The sequence below is a fragment of the Gallus gallus genome, chromosome 8 (genome assembly GCF_016699485.2).
Source record: "Gallus gallus isolate bGalGal1 chromosome 8, bGalGal1.mat.broiler.GRCg7b, whole genome shotgun sequence".
Lineage (NCBI taxonomy): Eukaryota > Metazoa > Chordata > Aves > Galliformes > Phasianidae > Gallus > Gallus gallus.
This window is the reverse complement of record NC_052539.1, coordinates 12,425,048-12,449,014: the sequence shown is the minus strand read 5'-3', so window position 1 is coordinate 12,449,014 and position 23,967 is coordinate 12,425,048. Positions and strand designations below refer to the sequence as shown.

General features: G+C 35.9%; 1 protein-coding gene across 6 annotated transcripts in view; it reads right to left on the bottom strand.

The window, feature by feature from the left end:
- Positions 1 to 23,967, bottom strand: part of DPYD (dihydropyrimidine dehydrogenase) — a 316,870-nt gene that overhangs the window by 177,335 nt on the left and 115,568 nt on the right. For all 6 annotated transcript variants that reach the window (XR_003076346.3, XM_025152950.3, XM_025152951.3 and 3 more), the window contains one exon: positions 1,851 to 1,958. Coding sequence is in view for 5 of the 6 variants with exons in the window: in XM_025152950.3 (XP_025008718.1) it covers positions 1,851 to 1,958 (108 nt within the window). In the remaining variant the exon portion in view is untranslated. The remainder of the gene's footprint in view (positions 1 to 1,850; positions 1,959 to 23,967) is intronic.

The following is a 23,967-nucleotide window of genomic DNA, read 5'->3' as shown; positions in this document are numbered from 1 at the left end:
TAACAAAGCCACTCACAAGTTAAATGACTGTGTATTTACCAAGGGAATCCCTTTGAAGGAAAGCATAACAAGCATGCAAAGCACTGTCTGTTTTAAAGTGGGTAAGTCTATCATTTAGAGAAATGTCATAGTAAAACTGAGGACGGAGCAGAGTATACAATACATGTACTGTAATTTAAAATTATGTTCTTTAGAGAACAAGAGGTGACTACAGCAGCAGACAGACTCTAGGAAAATTAAGATAGAGAGACAGAGAGACTACGTCAATTAACAAACACCACCAAATAGCAATCTACTGCTGTCAGTCAGAAAAAAGTTTGTTCTTCAAAGTTCATCTTTTTATATTTATTTTAATCTTAATATAAAAAAATATAATTACATATTCTGGTAAATTGGGAGTGCTACATCGCAGCATTTAAAAAGATGCATATCACAGTTTTATAGATCCTCATTCCGGGAGAAGCCTTTGAGTACACTATTTCTGTGTGTATACATAGAATTCTGTGAAGCACCTTTAGTCACATTATTACGAGGGGCAATTGCTTTTAAGGACTTGCTTTGCATTTGTTAATCAAAAATGTTTTGAAGTGTATACTTTCAATCTGTTTTATTCTTAAACAACCCTTTCAAAAAAAAAAAAAAAAAAAAAAAAAAGGAAGGGAAGGGAAGGAAGAGGAAGAGGAAAGGAAGAAGAAAGAAAAAAAAGCAACCTTTTCTCCCAACTCATTTGAGCTCAATGCGCTTAGGAACATATAAAGAAAAAAGCATTTTATCAAAACAACACAGAGATAGGACAGATGGGGTGCAGAATTTCCCTTCCTAAATATTTTGTATAACATGGAGTAATAAACTTTACTTCTATATGCAGAATACTTTGCCACAGGAGGCATATTCTTTAACTCACTAATAAAGTCTACTAAATAAGCATGCAACCTTATTTGATGATAAAAGAAGTTTCAGAATGGTTTGAGTAAAAATGGTTTGCAGATGAAAGTGGTCTATGTGTGGTTAAATATGTGGTCATATGCATAAAACCGCATACTACTTTAAATACATATATATATATCCAGAAAACTGTATGTGAAATTTCTTTTTTTTACATCAGCATGCTAGGGAATACAAACTGTGAGGGAAAATGGCATATAAATCACAAGTCCCACGTCATCCATCCTTCCAGGGCTTATGACATCACTTTCAGAGCCACTGAAAGCATGTATACTCCTTGGGTAGAAAATTCAGCCATTTCTGCACTAAAACAAATCTGTAAAAGCATAAAATAAGGCTGCATTTGATGCCTATGAGCCAGTATCCCTTACTCCTGTCATACTACTGTTGTCCTCATGTTTTTTAGGTAGAGAACTACTGACCCTTTAAATGTGCTTGTGAATATTCAGTGCATGACTGACTTGGGACAATGGTTCCCATCTCCCGATGGGAACAGACATATCATATCAACAACATGCAAAGTAGCTGTTTATGTGGAACTTTAATATCAGATTATTTCAAGACCATCTTATATTTACCACGTGTTACTTATGTCAGTATATACAAATGAGGAACTTTTATATCTATTGAAAGCAATTCAATATAACACAAATGTAATTTACTGTGGGTAATAAATTGCCAGATTTATAGATTTTTATATTTTATATAACTATTTCCTTTACAGCCTCTGGAGCTGACGTTAGGTACCACACTCTCCTGCGGTTGCAGCTCACCAGGAGAAAACCTTGACCCAGAACCTTTCACAGGAAGGTGCCGTGTAGCTGGATGTGATGCTGTTTAATCACCTGTGCATTTTGTTAATGACTTACTCAATATATTTAAAGCAGAAGCAAAGTATCACACACCTGGCTTACTTGCCACAGCTACCAAAGGTAGGAAGTCTTTTGATGTGTAAAATCCTTGATCCATTCTCAGCCCTTGGAATACACTGTCTCTGTTTGGTTCTGGTAAACCTGAAACAGATATCTCAAGGTAGATCAAAACTGTCAGGGAAATTTCAATAACAAACAAATATTTCACATTACACAAACACTCTCAAAAGTAAATACAATACAAATAGTCCAACAAAACCTCAGATGTTCAAAAAAAAAAACAAACAAACAACAAAACAAAACATCACAAATGACTGCAGCATGGTGTTTGTTGTCAGCAGCACATGGAATGGCTGATCTGTTATTAGTACTGGCATATGAAAACAGGGTTGTTGAATAACCTTTGCACTCAGATTAACTCATACCAAAATAAATGCAAAGAATAGGGCTAGGGAAAACAAAGCATACTGGATGCAGAAGCAAAGAAGCTGCTAAAGAAAAGGACGACTTTCATAAGCTTTTCCTACATAGCTTTACTTGCATGCACAACTCATACTGATGGGAATCAGTTTTGTTCCCTATGTTTTGAGGTATTTTTCAATACAGCTAGTTTCCAGGTAACGCAAGTGAGGCAATAGCGAATGGCCTGATTTATTAGTAGTGGGGCATGAGTGGTGATGCTGTTTATATTTCTTATCTTTGATTACTTGTATATTATCATTATTTTTTTTTTTCATGGTTGTCTGTTTTCTCAAAACCCTGAAAGTCCTTGTTTGCTGACATTTATTTGTAGTTATTAACAGCACAAATTTATTCAAAAGCAGTAGGATACGAACAGTGGTACTCTTCAGAACCAATGAAAGAAACAAATATATTTTGATTAAAACAAAATAGCAAAAAGTAACTTCCCATTGTTAAAGACAGGCTTTGTGCCGCTGTTTATACATTTGGACAGCACAGAAAACAGTCCAGCCAGCATGGAAGTTTAAACTTCTTTTCTTGCAAATGGAATAAATTAGGGTATTTTCAACATGGCTTTGACTTTCTTATTTAAATCTTAAAAAAAAAAAAAAAAAAAAAAAAAATCACATTCCCATGCAAGTATGTCAATCAATAATTACATATTGAAGTGGAGTAAATATCAACATTTCTTTCTTGGAAAACACAGAATAACCAAGGAGCCCTTAGAACCAGTAAACAGAAATGGAATATACAAAGTAACGCGCTTCCCCCCATTCCCAGATATGGATGGCAGCACTGATCTTTCACCTCTTTGAAATATATTGGCTGCTGGTGGAAAACCTCACTAACACTGCTTTTAGCACCAACAGCAAAGCAGGACTGTACTTTGAGGAATGCTGTTCCGAGTAGGAAAGGGTTAGGACCTTTTTCTGTTACTGAAGCACCAAAAAGCTGCCTCATTACTGCAGGATATCAGGACTCAGTTGTAAGAACCCCAGGATTTTCTCAGGAGTCACCTCACACGGGGCAAACTTTTCAGCCCTCCACATCTCTGAATGAAGTTAGTATAAGTCAAGGGGAAAAAAAAAAAAGTATATATTTAGCTTTAGCAGTTTTGGGGGGGAAAATGAAATTTGACCCCAATGAATTGAAAAGGCTTACAAACCAAAAAGGAAATGAGCATTTTTTTTTTTTTTTTTTTTCCATTTCAAATATCTCGTGGTTTTGAGCACTTTCTTGATCTCTGCTAATAAACAAAACTATGAATCAATTGCTTTCTAAACAGTGCTGCTCTATAGCTGGATACTGAGAAAAAATAAGGTTAAAAAATACAAGCTTTTACTAAACTTCAAGAACTTTGAATGCTGTACTTCCTATGTAGGCTGGAATATCAGCTAATGAAGAATGAATAATGTATATTTTAAGAGGCTGACAGAAAGACTTCATGCTACTGAAACTATAATATGTAAGAGCCATTAAAAAATTAACTTTAAAAATGCATAAAACCTTTATATGTTGCGAAAGTATCTATGACAAGTACACCTTGGCAAAAGCTTTCTGTGCCTACTACAGGCAAAGGACAGAGTAGTGTATCCAATGCAATTGATATAAATGTAGACCACCACAGTAGTCTCACTTGGATTTCAGGAGAAACACGTTTGTCACTACTGGGAGGTGCAGGGTGAATTTAAGGTCATTTCCATTCTATCTTCTGTCTATCCTCTTTCGAACACAAGAAGAAAATCTCATAAATATTTGTCCACTTATTTTGGACATTTATATAATCCCCTAATAAAAATGATTCCATCTCTAACAACATCAGTAGTTCAGTTTCCACTGGTTGAAGAAAAAATGGAATTAAGAGACGGTCACAACGTCCAGGGTTCAGGTTTATCATAAGTTCAATGCCACTGAAATCAAAGGATTTATATTATGAATGTTCTGGATCAATGTTTAGTCTGTAACCAACCAACAAAACCAACTGCTATTTATTTTACTATTTTCATTTTGATTGTAATTACATGAAAATCAATTGTCACTTTTCAATATCTGTATTTGAAGGAAATGCTGGGAATTTTCCTCTTCTTCCTACAAACACCTGGCACAATTTCACTGCAAGTTGTACTGGACTCTGATGTATACTATATTACTGCTTAGTATTCACCTTTACAGTGATAGCATTAAGTTCTGTTAAAACAGAGATATTAAGTACTTTTAGCTATCCTATTGGCTTTAAAGAGTTAGGCAGACAGAAAGAGATCAGAAACTGATAAGACTCACTTTTGAGAGACATCACTTCATAATAAACAGCCACCTTACAGAAGTGCGCTTTACAGAAGGATGAAATATTGATAAATAGCCAACAGCCTCTCAGGAGAGAGAAGATCTGATGAAGAAAAAAAAAAAGCTACAGAGGAGAAATTCAGTTTTGTGCAAATAGTTTTAGAGAAGAAATAAAATTAAAAAAAAAAAAAACACACACACACACACAAACACACACACACACACACAAAAAAAACAAAAACAAAAAAAACCAAAACAACAGTCATCTATGAAAGACATAATTTAGGTCAAAATAACACAGGAAGATAAATTCAAATACCCTTTGAAGTTAAGAATCAGAGAAAACCTTTAGCAAAAGGGAATTCACACATTACAAAATAGCCAGGAGCCACCCAAGAAGAAATGCTTGCAAAAACATAAGGTCTTTCCCATAGGTTTTAGGCTAAAACCAATGTTAGTAACTTTTCTAGTCTCCAAATCCACCTGCAAGCCACCTAAAAGTGTTTATTACTTGATATTTCTTGTACTACGATTATCTTTTGCTGTTCTAGATCTCCTCTCTGTAGATAACCTAGACCGAAATCTAGTGATAATAATTTCCCTCACTGACACTGAAGAACAACAGTTCTGAAGGGCAATCAAAAGGAGGTAGCCTGGAATTACAATTCCACTGATGGCATTGCTCGATGGACTCTGCAAAGGTACGGAAGCAGCAGGCTACTGCCCAGCTCCCTGCCTACAGCAGCCAGAGCCCTGGAGCTCCTGCAGCCTGAGTCCCTGAAACCTGCAGATTCTAGGAGATAAGCTTCTGAAGCAGCCAATATCCAAATTACACAGGCTAAAGGAAAATCGCACATGCTAAGAAAGCAGAAACAGTGCAAAAATAACAGCTAGCACGGTAGATCTTGTCCAGCTTCTCAAAAGCTAATCTAGATAGTCCCAGTGTGGTTCAGGTATGGTGTAGAAAACAACTGAACTCCATTCCTGATCCTCTGGTATTCCACGTCCTGCCTTCTCTCTCCAGGTGCTCCAGCTATCTCCCAAGAAACACTGCTCTAAGCATGAAAACCTCCCTCCTTCTTTCTGCCCTTGAATCACCACAATCCCTTCTGCAGTGGGTTGTACCTTAACTCAGTCCCTCTCTCAAGTTTGACCTACTATATAATTTTGAAAGTCATAACAGTGGCAATGTAAAACACAGGCTTTAATCACCCACTTTTAAAATCCTTTATGTATATATATACATATAAACATGAAGGTAAATATTGTAAGAAACAATATCTACTTCTTATCATTTTACTCTTTGTTCTCACAACATAGATACATGTTAATTTTCTTAACTGTAGGTGACAAGTTCTTCATCTCCACCTGAAGAGATACAATTTAGACCCTCTTACAATCCCCTAGTCCAGATGAAATATGAATCACAAAATTATTACAGTCAATCTGCTAGATATACAAAGGAAAAATATAAAAGAGTGATGCATACGCAATGTAATGGATTGGCATGCACAGCAATGCACCTAGTCCACTTGGTTGCTGCACCAAATAAATCAAGGCATGTCAACATATTAGTCTGCTAAGTCTGAAAAGGAAATATGAACTGTAACTATTAGCCTGGTCTGGAAAGGAAAACTGAAGTGGGAGTAGAGGCACAGCATGTATCTCTTTCCTATTATGATCAAATCCCCTCTCCCCAGAAACAGGAATGCCTTCTGAACCTGAAATCACTGTTTGAATTACTTAAATCTGACATGTTTGGACAGATTTGCAGTTTCATATGAACTTCTCAGCCAGTCTTAATAACTGACATACAAAATAAGTTCTGTTCCTTGGAAAGGGTCAAGTGTAGTTTTCATTGGCAGCTGAGTGAAAACAAATCTCCAGGCAAAAAAAAAAAAAAAAAAAAAAAAAAAAAAAAAAAAAAAGGAGCTGAAGTTGAAGTGTAAATATATAAAAGTCTACGGGGAGCAAAGTTACAACAGCACTGTGAAGTTCTCTTTTTTCCCCACACCAAGCACTGATTGGTTTTTTGCTTCATTTTTAGTAGTGTTAATATAACATTCTGGAATAATTTAAGCTGCATCAGGTAAGCAATTGAGGAACTGGGCTCTGTCAGGTAACGCTCCCACTCACTGTCTTAGCTATTACTGTCGTGAGAATAGAGAGTTTTCAAGCAGATAGCTGGTTGAATTGTTTTTACTGATCCCACATTTCAGGTAAAAACATAAATTCATTTTGGCTAAAGCAATTTGTTTGGAATACATTAAAAACTATATATTTTTTTTTAAAGCAAAGACACTGAGTTTCAACATTTTTAAATGAATCTTTCAACTGTTTCAAAATGACATTACATCTAGAAATTCATCCAAACTAATTTCAAAAGAAAACAAAGAAAATTGGATGTATGCACATACTTTTTTCCTTCCTTTTTAAACTTGCAAACCAAAACCAATATCAAACTCCTTTCACCAGTTTGCATAACTTCTTTTTAAGCGTTTCCATGTTAAACAAACATGGAACATTAGATAGAAAATTATGGCTTAAGGAAATCTTTGAACTTTTTGCCATATCTATGAAAATAGAGATATCTCTGAGTGAAATAGGATTTTAAATACATGTTTACCAGCAAAACTCTGCAGGACACAAAATAAATAAATAAATAAATATTCCGCTTCAGTACACATCCTGTCCTTCCTGGCCTCCACAACAGGGATCTGCTGAAGAAGAGGGGCACAGGAGATCCTAGGACTAGATGCAAAGCCTTGAACTGTCAGAATCTGAGCTTGAGGAGAAAAACGTATGAATCTTATAAGAAAGTAGATGTAATCAGAAGAAACATATGACTAGCTTCATATCTGCTCTTATGGCAGTACAAGTCAGCTGAAACAATACCAGAGAGGCCAAGCCCTAGACAAACCAAGACCCAGCCTGCTAATCAGCATAAGAAAGTCGAACACAAGGAATGAGGCATCACAGGTTTAGCACTAGCAATAGCTCACCTTCAGGAGACTGAGGAATAAGAGCAAGTCCTGGCCACTCATGTGCCCTGTGAAAATGAACCATGTAGGGCTGGTGGAGAGACTGATACAAATATTGGAGAGGAACTGACATGGTCTGATGAGCTATTCATTAATATTATGATAACATATTTTTATTATTTTCTTTAAAATGCTCTACAGTAGATACAGATCTAACAATCACTCTCTGAAAGTAAGTTTCTAAATCCATCATTTTCCTTTTGAAAGAGACCTTTTGAATTAACAATAAAAGTCTGGTAAACATCTTGTCTCATCTCCCTGTTCTTTTACCTACTTAAGCATTCCAATTTGCTCCTCATGTTTCCATATAAAAATATTTTAGGCATAACACTTCTGATAGCATTTCTCACTTGCCCAGAGATTTATAGCCACAGATCCCATATAGTCAGAGTGGCTACGAAGGGGCACAGCAGAAAAGAACACAGAGTAAATTACAAGCACACAAGCATCCTTCAACATTTCTGAATGTTCTGTTCTTCAAAAAGTCTGGCTTGTATTCTAGGGACATGGAGATCAGAATCTACGTATAAAAGGCAGTTTTATTATACATCTCACAATTCATGAATTGTATAAATCGGACCATGAATTTTAAGTACATCAAAGTAGTTACTACTGTAGATAACATCAAAACAGTAGATTCTTGTAATTGGCAAATGTATAGTTTTCCCTTGACATGATAGAACCTACTTGTATTCATCACCATGCACTCTATTTGTTATGAGCCATATTTATTCATAACAATATAGTATAAATTACCGCAGAAGGATCAATATTAAACAATAATTTAGATATGTGAACTCCACTGAAACGCACTATACAAATATGGTACCAGACCTGTTCCACATGCCTGATTACATCAAGCGCACCATTACAATTCTCACTATACTATTCATCAGAAATGAAACAGAAAGCCATCAGTAACTAAAGAGCTGCTTTCTGTATATTTTAAAAGTTTGGTTCTGAAAGACTAAATGCCCAGTAAAGTTGCAAATGCTCTGCAGGTGCTCAGCTTCTCTCAAGGTCAGTCCATCAGTGATTAACACATTAGTAAATGTATTCAAGGCCTGTATTTTTAAATGATATCTCTCTCATTTTGGTGGAGGTTTGGTGCTTTTTCTTTTTGGTGGCAGCTTTGTTATTTCCTGTTGTGAGGTTCAATAGAGTATGTTTCCTAGGTGGTTGGGTTTTTTTGTTTGCTATGTATGTTGATGGAGATAAGTGTTTTAATTACTTTTTTAATGTCTATGCTTTTGTATTTTCTTTTTCTCTCCATTTATTTCCTGCTGCTGAGATTACTGCCTCATCTCCACAGCAGGTGGCTCTTTCAAATTTGTTTTCCTTGTAAGCTTGGTAGATTTATTTTGTAATATAACTTCTTTTTACTGCTTTTTTTTTTTTTAAGTTTATTATTAATGATTTCTTTGCTTTGGAATAGGTGCTCTACCAAGGTCTGTAAGAGTAAATCCCCAATGATTTCTAAAGGCCTTGTTCATAGAAAGGAAAAGTAAGGAGAGAAAAGCAGAAGAACTACAGGACATCTGAGTTAGCATTTTCTTACCCTCATGTTAGAATGAGTAAATGTGAAAAAAGATCCTTCACATTTATTAGCAAGAGCCCTATACAATTGTTGCAATGCATTGTAAGTTGAACGGCATTGTTCACACCACAGCATCTTCTAGAAATGTCTGAATAAATAACTGAACCTGTAAGTAACACAGTCTGTATGTCTCATATCTTACTATACATCACTAACTTGCAGTAATATCTGAGCTCTTACAAGTGGTACTGAAAAAAACAGGTCTGGAATAGTCAGTCCAGCAAGAACCAAACCTATTTTTATAATCTACTTGATGCGTGAACCCAGTTGTCCTGTCCCAGTTTAGACGTAGCCAAAATTTCACAAGATGTAGCCAGAAATCAGAAACTGTGTACAAGAACAGCAGATAGTTTAGAATTAATCCACATGAGTGATGGAAATTAGGATTAGTGTAGTATTTATGAGCTTTGTTCATAAAATACTGCAAAACTATGGTCTGTTCTCACAGCATGTAGCGACGCCATGATCAGATTAGCTTGACAACTAATGTCATAGAAACGCTAAAAGTGAATAACAACACTTTAGCCTTCATTAGATATAAACTCCACCCTTAATTTGGTTTTATGATCAGCAATTCAGATTTTCACAAGGCTTTAGTCTAACCCTCCATAACCTGTCTGAATTGCTTTTCTTAGTTTTATCATGGGCAATACATGTGATCTGCATTTGGAATATTATTGGGGTAACAAGTGTGGCTAAGGCAATTTTTCATCATTGTCTCAGGATGATTTAACAAAGGTCTGGAGAAAGAACATGGCAATTTTGCAATCATAAATATCTGGGTATTCAGTTAAGCACCACAGATATTTTCACCTCACAGTTTGACCTGAGAAACTATCCTCCAAAAGATTTTTTTCAAATGCATAACTCAGAACTGAAGCATACAGTATCACTAAAAGTTTTTAAAACATAATTTTTAAAGGACACTAGAAAAACAGTAAGTTGGACAAAAACATTCAGGCTCCTAAATTAACAGAAGATAATTGCATGAGGGCTGCTCCAAAAGTAGTACTTCTTGTTTTACTATGTTAGCCCACAGTGTCAGAGGTGGAATTGGTGGAATGGCAGCAGAGGCTGAACCTTCCCACCAGTATTCCGTTACATGTTGTCGCTGTGTGACAGACGGCAGCAGAGGGGTAGTCTGACAAAATGGAGTCTGACATGGAAGTGCATATAAAGCAAAGGTGAGTCTTTGAATTCCTCCATGAGGAAAAAGTGCCACCAAGTGACATTCATTGACACTTACTGAATGTCTATGGAGACAAAGGGTGGATGTGAGCACAGTGAGGTGGGTGGATGGTGCATTTCAGAAGTGGCAAAAGCAGCAGTGAGTCACCTCCACCAGTGCAGATTTCTATGGGAGTGGCATGCAGGCTCTTACTTCATAATGCACAGCTTGCAGTGGTGAATATGCTGAAAAAATAGCGTTTCATAGCTGAGAATTTGTTCTATTAAATAGTGTTATTGTGCTCTTTTCATGTGTTGTAGTTTGCATGGGAATAAATACGAGGCATTACTTTCAGAGTGAGCTATATAGCAGTTCTTCTCAGACTGGACAGCAATATTTAATGTTGTTCATATTTGAAGTAATGGTCATGCTAAGGATGCTAGCAAGTTAAATGGTAGTTCTGGTTAAAGGACTTGCTGAAATGCGAAGATTGCAATGAAGTAAACCTCATCATAGAGATGGATGAATGCAGAAGTCTGTTTACCTTCCCTCTGGTTCTATCCTGCCTTGTGTTGTTTACTGCAGGTCTTAAAGCACTGAAACAGTTTGCTATGAATCTTGATTTGCAGAACATAAGAATTCTGTGAATTCTAGCACAAAGTAACTGAAGAAACAGCTGCTATAAAAATAAAGTAGAATATTGCTGGAAACCTTTGTTATGTCATCTTGGTAACATTTATTATACTGGCTACGAATCTGAAAAGGTCACTAGCTAAAATGCATTTAGTATTCTCAGTCAAATCCATCTCTCACATAAGAATGTGCCTTTCCACCCAGGAAAAGAGCTCTTTCCAACCAGCTTACAATACAACTGAATTTGATTTTTACTCCTGTCTGGAATTTGACCACACCACTGGCACAAGCTGTCATTATTCAGGAGCATCCTTGAACTGGCATAATAGCAGGGATGCTGAAGTTTAAGATTTGACATGTTAATGTTGTCAGTTCCTTTCTCTCTTCCTTCTACAAGCATGTTCCTAGCACTAACATGCCAAAGGAAAGACACAGGGGGCTGTGTTTCCTCCAGACACCAGCCAGATACTATTTGTCAGTGTGATACGCTGCACCAAACTAGAAGGGAAGAAAGCCATAAAGGTTCCTCTCACTCAGTATGTGTTGCTGAAGAAAACTGGCTGCAAAAGCAAGAAGCTTGCTTTTTGGGGGGTAAACTTGCAAGGATACAAAAGTGAACTTGAAGGATACAAAAAAACCCATCCTAACATCTCAGAGACTATTTGTCACGTTAAGGGTGTTTAGACACAGTATAGAAAATCTGTATATATACAAGTGAAAGCAAAATAAACTGAATGGAAAAGAGGATATAGGAGCAGCAGAGTTCTAAAAAGTAAAGAAAACAGAAAATAATACAATGGCCATTGGTAATAGAAATTATATATTTCCTCCATGTTACATGTCCAGTTTTATAGGCTGTCATGCTGCAATATTGGAATAATCATATCTAGTAAGAATTTATAAAGACAAAATCAAATGTATTCTCTGTGTCAAGATTTGACATTAAAAGAACTGGAAAAAAGATCTTGGAAAGCCAAATTGATAGAAACTACGTATGGACATGGGAATAAATCTCCAGGAAAATACCCACAGAAGAAGCTGCAAATACTTGGCAACAGATAGAAAACATTATGCCTCTGCAAAGGAACAGTAGAAAATCCGCTATGGACATACAGTTACATATTTCCTCTGAAAATATGAGGAATAATTAACTCCGTAATAACTTGGAATAACATCTTCAGTCAGATCTCATGCAATGTACAGTGAGGAAGCCACAGTGAGATTTATTGAGACAATTTGAACTAGCTAAAATCTTGTCCTCTACAACAGTAATATAACAGCCAATTGGTATTAAAGTGTTACAAATACAAACACTGATTTTTATGATGTTGTTTCCTGAAGCTGAAAAAGGCCAAATAGGTGAGAATCACAGAAAACATCTAACCACAGCCATTCCTCTTAAACTCATCACTATTACTACTGTGGCATGCTACTTCCATATGATCATTTCTATGTGAATGTAATGAAACAATAGGCTACATGAGTGACATATCTGCACCCCATATCAGAACCATATCTATATGAAATACTGGTAAAATCCTACTTATCCGGACAGAAAATCTCCCATGCTAAATATTAGTTGCAAAATATAGGACTTTCTGGTTACTCCTATCTTGGAAATGTAGTAAAGACTCATTCAAACTTTTAATTTTTATTTTTAATTCAATTAGCTTTTAGTGTAAAATAGCAATGTCTTATAAATGCTACTGAATAATAAAGTACTATCTGAAAATTCAACATAGGAAACAAATGCTTCTTCCTAGCTCTTTCTAACATGTTATATCATCTTATCTTAAGCCTCAGAATATAAACACAGTGGTTTTGTCCACATGGAGGAACAAAAAGATGCTATAAAGCTTATTCAGTAATTACTCCCATATCATTCCGCCCACACTGCATTTTCAAATCACTTCAGGTAAACCATCACTACATATATTTTAAAGTGATGCCTCATAAAAAGACTTCTAAACACTATTCATTTTTCTGCAGTGCTGATCTACAACTGAAAACCTATCATCAGTGCATTCTGATGAATAGGTAATAATTAAATCTTTTTTTCCTCTTCTTCTACTGCACATTATTTGACCCATGATAAAACAACCTATCAGATTTCCATTTATTATTTCTACTTGAAGGTCTTTGCCAGCTCACACAAACATAAATCTCCATTTGTCAGATTTAAACTGTACCTGTCCCAGCTGCTATGAGGGTCCATAGCTCTTGTCCCTTAAAAATTACCAAATAGCATCAAGCAACATAACCTCCCTCCAGCCTCTGCTGACCCTTGCAATCAATAATATTTGTAACCTGTACGCACACAGTTAAGTAGAATGGAAGCTATGCACTATCCGAGTTAACCACACTGAGCTGTGATACTACAATCTGTTCCCTTGTGTCTCATGTGATCAATTTTAATCTCTGGACCAAGAATAAAAGAATACAGCCCCTTGTTTCTGAATTCATCTGAAAAGGATGTTATAGACTTGCAGGTCTGCACGGGAGCAGTGGATTTAATACAACCAGCAGTTCAAGGAAAGAACACATCTAGGTTATCATTCGTTCTCATTATCCTTGGTGTATTTCAACTCTTCACAAAAATACACATGTACCAACTCAAAAAAAGCTCTCTTTGTTATAACATCATCAGGCAACAGTTATTGTTGTAGATGTATCCATTACTGCCACTGTGAGTGAGGTGGAGGTCAGTGATTACATTACAATTGTTTTGGTTAAAGATTTATAAACAAACTGCCAATATTCATTTCTTCTGGAAAATGTCATATATAGTAAATTAAACAGCCTCCCTCCGTAGAAGGTATAAAGCCTAGTTCTGCTCTGTTAAAAAATAAACAATTATTATGGAAAGAAAGAGCAATTCAGGTTTCTGATGATATTTGTTCTTTCTCCTCCAAACTAATTTTGTTTAAAAGGAGGAAAATTTGCCAACCAATTAGTCTAATTAGACAACTGTATCTGAATGTATAACAGAAAGAAAGCAACGTTAGCTTCTGCAGTAGAAAAAGTGCTTTTTGAATCTGTCACACCACCAGAATACACTTCCAGAGTTCTCAAAACTGCATATTTATAGGCATGGCTACAGTGGCTCCTTGACAGCAGCTCAAATGCAATGAATCATCTATCAAAACATTTGAGAAGACTTTCTTACTCTTTTTTTTTTTTTTTTAAAGAAACATTCTGAAAAGATACTTTTAACATGATTATGCTCCAGTGTTCACTATCAATTAAGAAAAATAGCACAGTTTTATAACTGATTGTGAATATTAAGTATGTATTGTCAGAGGCATTATCTTCTCAGATTGTTGCACGCTGCATATCAGTATGGAGTACGCTGCAACAAATATGACATTCTTGTAGCATGCTGGAAGGTCAATGAGCTTTCTCACTCAAGTCACTTACCCACTTCACGTGTTCTTATCATTAAGCACATATTTATCTGTCTTTCCTCTTAAAAGCAGCTGTAGCAAGGGGTTTTATGTAAATACCATGTTAACGTGACATTCTCTTATGCAAGTAGATTGCCTCAGAAATATTGGCCAAATATAGGTACCCCTTGTGCACTTTTACGTACTAGAAATAACCAAGCATGAGTTTACATTGTCCAAACCATTTCTGAGTAAGGGTCAGTGAAGGAAAGAAGTCATAGTTGTTTTTTAGGTTTATTTAACCATCAACTAAATCTGAATTTAAATCTGAGAGCATTAAATTTGGTGCTTTGGGTCAGAAACGTAATGTGGTTGAATTTCAGATGTTGTAAGGCTACTATCCAGAAAAAAAGTAAAAGGGAAATGATGAGGATCTCCAAATGTCTACACAAAGCTTCATGATAAAGCACACGAAGTGCAACTTTGTCACAAAAGACCAGATACTTGGCTTGTGAAGGCAGTGCTTTACACACGTGTCACACATACACTCACTTTAAGCCCATACTTAGGTGGCTGGTATGAAAAATTAAAATGGAAAAACCTACACTTCCAATATTAAGCAACTAATTTTTGTGACAGTAAAATCATCAAAGAGGTGGAAGCCTATGTCCCATTTTAGTCCACGAAGCAGTAGCCAGATCCAGAGAAATGACTATTACAAAAAAATTAAAACGAGCTGCTTAAAACAGCCTGCATGCAATAGTGTGAATACTCCCAAGAGGGCATATGCTTCCCTTGACACAGTCATTTGACCCAGGCTAATGTCAGGCCAGTCCCACAAATGTATCAAGGAGTGAGCAGAAGAAGTCCTTAATGCCTTTTTGGTGCATAGTTTTGTGTTTGTGATACCACAGTGGGAAGATTCACTCCCAGTGGAGTTGCAAATGGTAACAAAAACAAGAAGCATCTGATCAATAAATAGAAAATCAAGTTACACGGTCCCCATAGGTTCCCCTAACAAGGATTTCTTTCCAAAATGTTCCTGCTTGTCTAATGCTGCTGATTTTAATCCTTTCATACCAGTGGGTCTGACATGCGTGCATTACTGCTAATGTAAAACAAACAAACATTTTATACAAGGTTGTCCATTCTCCCCAAGTAAAAGGGTTAATATCTAAGTAAGCTTTAGGAATGTAAATTATTCTCCCCATGTGGATGAAAAACTACATGAGTTATTCATTTAAAAATTATTAGCATATAAAATCATTATTATCTCTGCAGTTAATGTACAGTTCACTGACAACCTTTTGGACCATTACAATTAAGAAAGGCAGCATCCCTAATGAAGTTACAAAACACATTGTTTATTAAATAGAAAATTGCATCTTTAATTACTTTAAATATTATAATCTGATGAAAAATTATTTCATAAACCTCAAGACAAATTATGTCAGAGATGGAGTATGCATTTTGATCTTCTATGAATCCTAACTAGCACTTTCAATTTGCTTGCAGGTTTCTGGTGTATGTAAATCTACTCCTGAAATTACTTTCAAATGCCTAAATACAATGCCACTAGCAGAAACTTAAGAAGCAGTTTGTGTTATTCTTTCTTTTTAAACAGATTTAGTTTTCATCAATTGTAGAAATTTGCATTTCTACTAAATGCAGTTTTTCTATTCATCCTCAAGAAGAACACTGAAAGAGAGGTTTTTGTAAGGGTCCCAAAATCAGGCTGACTGAAATAAAGGCAATTTGGGGTCTACTGTATTTTATTATATCGCTGAGCTATTTTGAGCTAAGAGAGAACTTTGCTCAATACCATCAAAAGCTTTGAAGCTATGCTGTAGTGTCAACAAGTACATACTAATTTTAAATACTCCATCTTCTTTATATGAAGTAATCTCTATGCATTGTCAATTTGTCCTGTCTGTCCATCATTAGACCTACCTGCTTGATGTGCTGGCAAAGACTGGAAAAGGGCTGAGCTGAACACTTAAACAAAATGTTTATTGTCCACTAAACTTAGGGAATTAGGCCCTCCTTTATGCTTTAGATCAAACCTAGACAAAAATCAGTATAAAAACATGTTGATTTCTGCAGCACTAAGATGAAATTAACGTAGCCACCTTCACTTATATCAACTTGCTATTGAATATTTTGTTTGGAAGCCCTAAGAGCGATTGGGCTTTCTCAGACTACTTTAAAAAAAAAAAATCAGGAAAACTGAGACTTTTGATTCCTTTATGCTAAAAAATTGCTACATTGGGTCCATGTCTTTTTGAGCACAAATACTGTCTGTGCAAATCATGGCAAGCAAATATTCTGTGTAGTACTACAATAGTGAAATAAAAAAGAATAACTAAAGAAAGACAAGAGTCAGTGGGCAATAATTGACATTAATTTTTATAGAAATATAAAATATATTACATAACTATAAAACTGTTAACACTGTTTAGATTTAAAAATATATACATACATATATATATCCTGAAGATCAAATGATAATAAGCATATTCACTTGTGCAGTTATTACACTGAACTTGGAACAGATTAGCTTGTTCAGAAACATACTCAGCAGTTTCAGAGCAATACCTATGTACCAGAGAAGAATCTAGCTGGGATTTTCAGGCAAGTAAGATAGTGAAAGTCAGGCACATTTGCAAAAGCATTCAGAACAAAATTAAGTTTTGAAAAAAGTTGTCCTGTAGGGATTTACTGTTAACTGCAAAATAGGTAAAGATGTAGAAAAAAAATAATTCAGCACTTGAAATAAACTCCTTCCTGAGTGTGCACCTGCATACTCTGGTTGTTTTGGGCACAAGAATCTCTGAGGGTACATTGCCTTCCAAAAGATCTGTCTGACTTTACGTTATTGACATGCAACTTGGCAGAAAGACTGCCTTGGAGGCAAAGGACCTCAGGAGCACAACATTTTCAGAGCAAGCCTTCTTACATATTCAAAGATGTTCAAAACCTGACTGGATACGGTCCTAGGCAATCTGCTCTAGCTGACTCTGAGCTGCAGGGTTAGACTAGCCAATTTACAAGAGTCCCTTCCAACTTCAACTTCTCATGATTCTTTGAAATACTCTCTGTTGAGGTCCTAAGCCACTGAGAGATTTCTGAAAATTTTATTTGGGATTGGAAAAAGAAAACCTACTAATATAGTTAAGTGAAAGAAAAGTATTCCCTACTAGGGAATAGGTGCCAGACATTCACACAGAATTGAGAGAAATTCACAGGTATGTGCAGGCATTTCTTTGCCGCAAGCCCCATACGTTTCTATTACAGAGACCTTGTAGCCAGGGGCAGTGTACCAGAAATCAGACCCTTTCTTCATCTACCCTCACTACAAAGAAACAAAGCACAGGGAGGGAGAGCTAGGAAGTATGGTTTTCACACAATGTTGCAAAGCTAATTTTTGAAACTTCTTCAGTTCAAAACTGCCTTCCATGCTTTCACTTTATAACGCACCCACTTGTCTTTAGACACCACATCTTAGCACTCGCAGCCACTTTCCCAATAAGTAATGGAATTGGGCTTTGCCTTATTCATCAAGAATACCCTTCTTTTGAGATAGGAGTGTACAGAATGGTCAGTGGCTTTAAATTAAAACCTAATTACAATTCCATTATCAGATGATTAAAGTATTACTATATAAATGATTATTTTGAAATATCACTACCTATACTTATTGATGTTTGCAACGTGTAAGAAGAGTAATTCTCACTATAAATCAGAATAAATTTTGATGTCATTTTCTAACAGGTCCCAATAGCTTTATATAGGAATTTCATGAAAAATCCCACCATGCAGTAGAAAAACCTTACATTGCACATATTTTGCCCTATCAACAAAATTATTTTTCAGAAATTCAGCATCACCAACTCTGTTTGTACCAAAACAAGATTTTCACCCCCATATTTTAATGATAACTTTGATTAGTTTTATTACACATACAAAATCAGATTATGCCTGCTTAAACACTTGCCACAGTATGACTTCAATTAACTTTAGCAGCAACAATAGTTCTATGAGAATGAAGAGACAGACTTAAAAAGAATCCTCTGCTAAAAAAAAGAATCCCCACCCCTGCATTCTGGTAACCACCAATTTATTTATGATACATATATATGTAGAAAACAAGTATGCAATTATGTACTCATGCAAAATCAGCACTATAAATTAAAGGCAGAGTGTGTATGATAACCCTACTTAATAACCCTACACTAACAGTCACATCACCAAGCATGTGCACAGATGCAGCTCCCTACCTGTAAATACAGTTCTTCCTAAGAGCTAATGCCCTCATGTATTTGAGGAGAGGGATTAAGATTATGATATCTCTTAAAATTCCAATCAAATGCTGAACAGATATGTATTTATATAATCAGACAGACACTTATGTCACTGTCACGTCTATCATCAGTTTAAGATAAAAATGAGATTTTCAGAGATACATAGCCCAGGAACAAATTAAACTAATTTTCAGAATATCTGAATGAACAAACAGTAGAAGAGGCATGGAGAGGGGAAAAACAAAAAAAAAGAACAACACTATTTCTAACTGCAGTTTCCTAAGATTAAAAAAAAAAAAAAAAAAAAAAAAAGATTGAGGCACCACATGGGAGTTTTGGGGGACTTAGCTATTTACTTATTTATTCACTTGATCTTGCACAAACAGTTTAAAGCACTGTGCTGAAACACAAGATTGCCAATTACACAGATTTCACAAAGTAGAGGAATATTAAATAATGAATGTTTATTCATAAATCCAAATAAGATTGCTTGAAAATCTGAAAAAAGATAAACAATGATACACTCAACAAATAGAATGATCAGAAATATCTCATGAATGCAATTCTATTGTGACATTGAAGAAAGGAAGAAACAATATTTAAACTTTCCAGAGCCCTTTCCAAAGACCCTCTTAGACATTGCCATGTTCACTGCTACCCAGTTATTCACTTTATTCAGCATGGGACGCACATTTTCTATCTCACTATTATGAGGCCTGATTTGACAGCAATGGCGCCCTCCAACATTTGTTGACGCTTGTTGAACATTTATGGAGGCCAAAGAGTGGATGTGAGCACAATGAGGCACTGTGTGGTGCATTTCAGCAGTGGATCACCTCCACTGTTGCAGATTTTTGAGCACAGTATGCAGGCTTTTGTTCACCGCTGGTGAAAATGCACAGCTAATAGTGGTGAATGTGTTGAAAAATAGTGTTTTGTAGCTTGCTCCATTAGTGTAATTGTGTTCTTTTTATCTGTTGTTTCCATGGAAATAGATAGGAAGCATTACTTTTAGAGTGACTTTCATAATTATTTGTAAAGTGTTGATTTTTGAAACCTTCCTTGCTTTAATGAGCTGAATCTTATCTACAGGCCATGTGTACTTCTCTTGTTTGTAACCTGCACACAGCAGACAAAGGTAAAAAAACTCACGCATATCGATAGACAGCCACAACTTCTGCCTTTGGGAGTCACATATGAAAACCTAAGAGTGATACACTGTCAAATCAGAGAGCAAATCAGAATTTGTACCTAGCTAAAAGTCCTCCTATTTCCATTCACTCTACCCAGAGTCCAAGGAGCTCAAAAGCAGAAGCAGAGCGGGAAGTGATTATTTAATAAACCATGTATTTGAATGAGATGGTCAAGTGATGTCACTACAAACAATGGTAACCTTCCTTCAAGATTACTAGTTTTCACTATTTTTTTTTTTTTTTGTAAAACAAACGAACAAAAACATTCCTAATTATGTCTTCTCTTGCCTGTCACCTAGCAAGTTCAGCTGTGATTTAATTATGTTTAGAAATAAAGTATACAGTGACTGGCACAATAAACTGCTTATTCTTTGAGTTGACAAAGCAATATAATGAAAATCTATGTAAAAATTCTCGACATATATACATTTCCCCCAGTTTCTAATTTGCTACAGCTAAAGGAGAAACATTTATAACACATACTTTCTCAGCTTCAGCTGCTACTTGATGCTGGATGTATGTAACAAAAGAAAGAAAACTGTTGAAAATGTGGATAAAATAACAAGTATTTTGCACTATTTTAAAAATTCTATTTTCTTATTATTTTTATGGGTATTGCTCACGCATTTTAGCTTTCAGTTCTTCTGTTTGCTTTTTTTGTATATAATTTCTTTTCATCTTGCACATTCTAATATATCAAGCTTTTCTTTACATTTCCTTTATTTTCTCAGTCCTATTTCCTTGTGATTTGATTGTTCGCCTCCCCCAGTCTACTCCTGCATTCCAACTCTCCCTCACTCCCTTTAGGGTTTTCTCCTTCAGCCTTTTCTTTCCAGGTTCACCATCAGCATCATCTCTGGAGCAGCCCCATGTTAACAAGACTCAAGCACCACTTGCCTGGGGGCTCAATGGTTTGTCAGCTGAAAGATGCTTTGGCAAATGTACTTTCTTATTTCTACTTTGCAATATCCATAATGTGTATTAAAAGTTAAAATTAAGATCAAGGAAAGAAAGAAATAAAAAAAACACATAGCTTTTTTTTTTTTTCCTAGCAAAGCACAATGACTAGGGGAGCAATAATACCTCATGCATATGATTTTGAACTTTTCCAATCTGTAGATCACAACAAGGGCTTAATAAAGCTATGGAACTGGCTCAGAGAAGAAGTTATGATGCTGTAACAGCTGCATATGGTAATATCTGTCATTGAGTGTTATACTGTAGGAAGTGTGGAGATGGCATGAACATATCTGATACAAGCAAAAAATGTCATAAATGCTTTGGCAGGTGTCCCATTGGCTTAAAATTCTACATAAAAAAGATGCAGAGTTTATTATTATTATTTTCATAGAGCAAGATCTTTTAAAAGTTTTATCAATCATTTTTCAGCAATAACATAGGCACTGCTACTGTGAATACTTAAAATTCATACTGAAGAGCATGTATTGTATGCTTAATTGTTCTATTGACAGTAGAGGTAGACCTTGAGTCAAGACCAAGTTTGATCCCCATGAAGCAAACACAGTTCACATAGCTGTCATTCAAATGGGACACAGTGCATGACATGAGTATAGCCACTCTATATCTATAGCAGGTGATATGTATACATAGCCATCAATGTCAATGGAATTACTTGCATTGTGTAAAGTGAAGTGCATGCATAAACTTTTGTCAGAACAAGCTTTAACTTTGTTTTTAACAAAAAAACATTTTACATGACTCCTCCCACACTCCTTAGAACTGCAACTAATTATGGAGTGTGGAAATCTACCATAAATGATTGATGTTGTTTTGTATGTTGTTATGGAAACAAACCAAGTAGAAGTCTGTGCTTTGCGTATAGAATTTTGAGACAGATTTTACAGTAAATAACTAGGCTTTTTGATGTATAAGCAACAACACCATATGGCCACTAATCTCCACCCAAATACTATATCCTTATATGCCACTAGTTGTTAAAATTGTTGTTGGCTTTCCAGTAATACAGTAAAAATCAATGGACTTGTTCCATCCTGTCTCTGGTCAGTGAGAAAAAAAAAATGTGGTCATCTCAATTAGGCATGCTTTAAAACTGTAAATATTTGACAAATAAAAAAAAATATATTCATACAAATAGAAAGATTCATAAAAAATGTTTAACTCAAAATCCATAGCTCTCATGACAGATCGTCTGCCCCAAGGATGCCACAACCATACACAGAAATTTATAGAACCTAAGTTTTCATTGGATGAAGGACATGTCTACATGAAAAGATATTAATTCATAAAACATTTTTTATTTTGGTATTGAACATGTGATGTGGGTACCTCCCAAACAAAAAGTAGACCATCACCTAAGGAGCTTTACTACACAATGACCAGAGTTACTCAAAAAGGCCATGAGAAGAAAGGTGTAAGACACATGAAGAATGAAAACATCAAAGGGGTGGAACTGAAAAAGAAAAGAACAAAAATACTTCTGCTTCTGTTGGAGGCTAAATGACTCAAACATCCTGTATCACAGTTCCTGTCCTCATCATTTTCAGTTTGCGAACATCGAGTTAAACTTAAGCACAGCATATCTGAATCCAGAACAGACCTCCTCTCTCTGCACCTGATGAAGGGACTGACTGCCTCACTTCTTTGTTCTTCCTTCAAAGACTACTGTAATCTCACAAGAATACATACTACCAGCATTAGTCTTATTATGAAGAGATACTATCTTAGTTCTTAATTTGTGCGCTTCTGGATAGGTTCCCAAGCAGATAAAAGTGTCTTCCCCGGTGTCAACCAAAAAGGAACACGATATCCATTTCCTGATGAACTGTGGTACCAAATAACTTGTTTGTAAACATAGTCACCACAAGCTCATACATCAATGAATGTCCAGTAATAATTTCCTGCCTAGCCTATCCTGTTGTCCTTTTCTAGAATTACACTAGAAGCATTTCTGAGTGGCCCAAAGCGATCACTGTCAGCCCTAATGTACAATAGCAGTTTCAAGTGGCTGTTTCTTGTCTGCTAAGCAGTACCATAATTACTTCACTGGGCCTCAGAGACACAACTCGATCCAGTTAAAACCTGCCCTGCCTCTAAGGATCATCAGTAAAATCCTATGGTGACAGGCTGTCTTGTTTGGGTCCAATGAACGGTCATAAACACATCACAAATCCAAACATTTGCATTTATAATATGACATCGTTTCCTTGCCAAAAAGTCATCCACTGCACCCCACAGAGCATGACCACTTCCTTTACTTCCCAGGGATCTGTAGGAGAGAGATGGAAACTGCTCCAGTCTCATTCCACAACCATCTTGTTCTGGCTCTGGTTCTACTGATGATCCTAATTCTTGCTCATATTTTTGTTCTGAGGAAATGTCATATCACTTTGGTTAGGGTGACAAGCTCCTTCATCCATTCCTGACCAAGAGACCCTTTTGCCTGGAAAAACACTAATACTGAGTTTCTTTTGACACTGGATATTTATGCTGCCCTAGCGTCCTTTGCTTCATCCCTGGGTGATTTCTAACCAGCGATTAATGTGATTCCATTAGTTATCCTGCAGCTTCAGGGACCTCTAATATACATCCTGCCTGATTGAGTACAGCTACAGACGTAAACCCTATGGTCCTCTGATGCCTACTCCTAAGTTTTCTTACTGCTAATCCAGACATCAGGCTGGAATCTTCCTGAAGGACTGGGCTTAAATATACTTCAAGGTGCACAGAATAACATTTAATCCATCACCTCAATAGGTGCAAATATGCAAAATATCTTTACAGTGAAGCATTTAAGAGGTCTACGCAAAATAAAGAGTTGCTTTTTGTTCAGGCATGTTTGTCTGAGCAATGTTTTATAATCTTAGGGCCAAGTATTTCTTTTTATATTAGGAGGGAAAGCAATGCCTTTTAGATGGCACAGGAGGTGAATCATAGGACTAGTAAAATTACAGAAGGCACATAATAAGAATATTATAGGGTGTTTTATAGTTGATATAATTGCAGTTATTTTTGATAATAAAAATCCACTGAAATTAGGATTTGAATTACACATAAATGTAGCCACAGGGCTGTGCTTCTACAATCTCAGCTGAGCACTCGATTCTCATC